This window comes from Pecten maximus, chromosome 3, assembly GCF_902652985.1.
Source record: "Pecten maximus chromosome 3, xPecMax1.1, whole genome shotgun sequence".
In the NCBI taxonomy this organism is placed as follows: domain Eukaryota; kingdom Metazoa; phylum Mollusca; class Bivalvia; order Pectinida; family Pectinidae; genus Pecten; species Pecten maximus.
In genome coordinates this window covers 46874739-46879167 of record NC_047017.1, presented here as the reverse complement: position 1 = coordinate 46879167, position 4429 = coordinate 46874739, and the positions used below count along the sequence as shown (strand labels likewise).

General features: G+C 35.4%; 1 protein-coding gene across 1 annotated transcript; it reads right to left on the bottom strand.

The window, feature by feature from the left end:
• Nucleotides 1-960: 960 nt before the first annotated feature.
• Nucleotides 961-3382, bottom strand: LOC117324359 (glycine-rich cell wall structural protein-like). The gene is made up of 4 exons (XM_033880170.1): nucleotides 3255-3382; nucleotides 2874-3038; nucleotides 1499-1876; nucleotides 961-1059 (listed from the first exon to the last, which is right to left on the bottom strand). The coding sequence occupies exons 2-3, from the start codon at nucleotides 3028-3030 to the stop codon at nucleotides 1509-1511; spliced, it is 525 nt and encodes a 174-aa protein (XP_033736061.1). The 5' UTR covers nucleotides 3031-3038; nucleotides 3255-3382; the 3' UTR covers nucleotides 961-1059; nucleotides 1499-1508.
• Nucleotides 3383-4429: the final 1047 nt, after the last annotated feature.

Sequence of the window (4429 nt, the reverse complement as noted above, 5' to 3'; positions counted from 1 at the left end):
GATGTACAGTATGTAAACCCTATCGTCTGTTAACTGTCGAAATCTCTACATGTATTTACACATACACATGTACACTGAACAGATACATGTGCATACCATTGTTTCAATATTTTTTTCATGATCACACAAAATTTCCAAATATATGATGGCTGATTAATACCATTTTTGGTTTCGTTTTTCAAGTTTTTCGCTTTTTTACTCGAAGAAGCGTCATTTCAGAAAAAAAAGCTACGTTGTTTTCGTCCCGAAAAATACTCGTTTTCGCTTTATTCTGATCAGCCGCTATACATTCGGTATCTTAGTGCTTATCGGTTTTCGTTTTCTACATCGATAGTCCGATTTGTTATTTAAGTCCGTAAATTAGTATGTATGGAATGATTAATGTTGTGTATATATTATTATTATTATGTTGACCCCTCTTTGCCTATATCGGGCTCCAGGCAATTTGTTCATGTGTATACCGATCACCATACCTATACATAATACCATATGTCTGGAGGCGTTACGTTGAAGTTTGTTTGTCCTTTACTGGACTTTAAATTTCTTAGAAAGAGAAAAGTTTCTAAACGTAATGGTGATTTGTGATACCTGGATCTCGCGGCAATATCACAAATACATTGTATAACAGTAATATAGTTATTGCACAAATCTTATATTATAATTGTGACAAGAGTGTGTCATTACCTGCTACCCGAGGTAAGCCAGTTAACTACCAATAAAACGTTCCTGTCTATTGGACATTTATATAATGCTTCAGATTGTTTTAGAGATGTATTGGACATTTATATAATGCTTCAGATTGTTATAGATACAGCGCCTAGCATTGCCAGCTGTGGTGTTCGTTTTGTACATGTCTGCAGATGGTTTACATCTTTTACATTCAAGACTCAGTTGGTAATGAATCAGGATTTCACATCTGTTGTCGTCGTTAGTCATTTATTGATAACGTTAACAAAATCATAAAGATTTGTTATTATTTTATTAACAAAAGCTTTAACAATATAAATACAACAAACAACCACAGCTTCTCAAGTCACCTGTCCAGTGCTGGGTCTGAATCTGTAAAAAGAAAACAAATTACCAATAAGTAAACAGAAACCATCTCGTATACCGTTAACATTACTTAAAGTAAACCTAAACTGCTAGGCTCGTAAAATTTGATCGAATAATTGACGGATTTATTAAATTATTCATCCAGAACAGAGATAAATTGTCACTCGTACAATGCAGAAGCAAACTCCAAGGGGACTTAACCTACGACACTATATGTATATAGGTAATTGCTTCTTAATACGATAATTCGGCCGAAAAATGTATTGAAATAGCAGATAGTGTCAAATATAAGAAACAGCTAAAGTAACGATATCAGCAGTGAAGCCCATTCTGTAAAAAGGGTTGCCGAAACTACACGAGGTGCGTTGATCATCTCAGTGTAAAATAGTAGTTTTGAAAAGGAGGACTGATCTAAACGTTTTATTAATAGAGTAAATCCACGCACCTTTAACGGTTTAGTAGATAGTTTGTCCGGGGTAGTATTGCTGACCGCCAGCATACATCTGTTGTCCACCGGCGTATTGTCCGAGTCCAGCGCCATGTCCACTAGCGTATTGTCCGAGTCCAGTGCCATGTCCAGCAGCGTATTGTCCGAGTCCAGTGCCATACTGACCAGCTCCGTACATCTGGGAACCTGCGTAATGACCACCGCCGTACATCTGGGAGCCTCCGGATCCGTACATACCAGAGCCGTACATCTGGGAACCGGAACCGTAAATCTGGGAACCAGCGTAGTGACTTCCGGTGGTGTATACAGTCGGGTAACCATGTGAAATTACTCCGCCCTTAACATATCCACCATGGTGCTTCTTGCAAGGCAGACCTGAAACACACAAAAATACAAAAGTTGGTTAAAATTAATGAAAAAAAACCTCAAAACTGTATTTATAAAATGATACATATCTGATAATCACTCCTGCAAATCATCGAAAGTCTTAACACAACAGTAGTACATTAAAAGCGTATCAAAGGGGTGCTACTCGAATAGGAGTAACAACGACTACACAGCTATCTAGCGTTTTAGTGTCTGTACAACCAGACCATGACCCATACAATCTCTTCTTATGTAATTTGCCTTTGTTTTATCACGATAATCCGTGGCTAATCTTTCACCAGGTAAAACATATTTTTGTATCTTAGATATATAAATATATATATAAATAAATAATTTTTAAAAAAAAACAGTTTTATACACTAATTATCAGTAAGCTACATGCAATACCGGTCACAGCGAGCAACGTGTTCAGTTCAAATATAGTGTTGATAGTTTTCCTGTTTTCATATTTTCCATAAAGATTCAAACGCAAGCAGAAATCTACAGTTGCTTCTGTAAAGTATATTGCTGCTGAGAACAATACAAATTAAGCAATGTTTTATCAAACACACTTACACAGTCACTTTTCATGGAATACAATTTGTATTCCAATATAACTTCGTTTTTACGTGTTCTGTCCTATACACCAAACTTTATACGTGTTCTGTCCTATACACCAAACTTTATACGTGTTCTGTCCTATACACCAAACTTTATACGTGTTCTGTCCTATACACCAAACTTTATACGTGTTCTGTCCTATACACCAAACTTTATACGTGTTCTGTCCTATACACCAAACTTTATACGTGTTCTGTCCTAGACACCAAACTTTATACGTGTTCTGCCCTATACACCAAACTTTATACGTGTTCTGTCCTATACACCAAACTTTATACGTGTTCTGTCCTATACACCAAACTTTATACGTGTTCTGTCCTATATACCAAACTTTATACGTGTTCTGTCCTATACACCAAACTTTAAGAAAAGCCTTTCTGCCTACCTGATCCCTTGACGAGGGGGTAACCACCGGTCATATAACCACCACCAACATAATGTCCGCCTCCCCCGATGATAAAGCCATCATCATCATCAAATGAGGCAGAGGCTACCGCAAAAACGGCGACGAAGACGGCGGCGATGACGATGAAAGAGTTCATGGTTATTGCTATAAAATATAAGAACATAAAAATTAATAATCTGTGTAGTGCTAATGTTTGATGGAATAAATAGATAAGTTCAGAAACAATTATTTCCAGCTCTCTCAAACGTGTGTTGAATTATATCAAGAAATGTTTACCGCGGTATTATTTTCTTACTTCAGTTAAAATCTAGCTACGTATATGAATGGTACTCAGAAATGTTCGCAAACCATGCTACTTACTTGCTTCGGTGGATGAAACTACAATTTGGTTTGGTTCAGCACCCTTTATATAGTATTCGAATTAGCAATTGCATCGGGAAGTTACGGTTAGTCTAGTCGAATACAGCCTTAACACATAAGATTATATTTGAATACGGAAGTGCATACCGACCGTGGTACCAATGTCGCGGGAACCAGACGGCCGGTTACGTCACGGTGATCACGCTGGGTAGCTAACTGTAAGTGACAGCATTGCGGCAGAATTCATAACTCAGAAAAATAAGCACGATCGGCATGTTCGTAATAATACAGAACCTGAAACTGTTCACGTACACATTCCTGAAACTAGTTAGGATTTTATTAAAAAGACATTTTGCCTCACTAAAAAAAGTTGTTCTTTAAAACCTTCTCTAATAAAAAAAGGATCATTTTCGGTTGAGAGTTTATATAGTTTACATATGAACTGAGGTCATAATTATATTGTAACTTTCATGGATAAGAAAGTCGATGTAGTTTTGATTTCCTATTCAGATTACTTTCAAATTATGAAAACACTTCTATAAATCAAATTATATTATTATTGATCTTAGAGCACATTTAATTTTTGAATGCTGACAATCAAAGTAAATATATATTTTGACGATATGCTCTAAAAACCCCAACTTTGCATTCACTGAAAATACCTACATTCCTTATAGTTTATAGTTAACGAATATTTACTGTATTTTCCATTGTTTTCAGTCAAAATATCAATGGTATATATATATATAGTAAGATGACATTCACGAGAAAGGTGTCGAAAATGAAATACTTCAAAACATTTTGCGATATGTGTAGACACATATATCTTACAATGATTGAAAGATTCTCAACTTCCTCTGAAAGAAATTGAGATACACCATACTGATTACATACGGAATATATATTGTTTATATGATGATACACGTGCCATTATTGTTATAAGATACCTGTACCATTGTTGTTATAAGATACCTGTACCATTATTGTTGATAAGATACCTGTACCATTGTTGTTATAAGATACCTGTACCACTATTGTTATAAGATACCTGTACCATTGTTGTAATAAGATACCTGTACCATATTTGTTGATAAGATATCTGTACCATTATTTTTGATAAGATACCTGTATCATTATTGTTGATAAGATACCTGTAACATTTTTGTTATAAGATA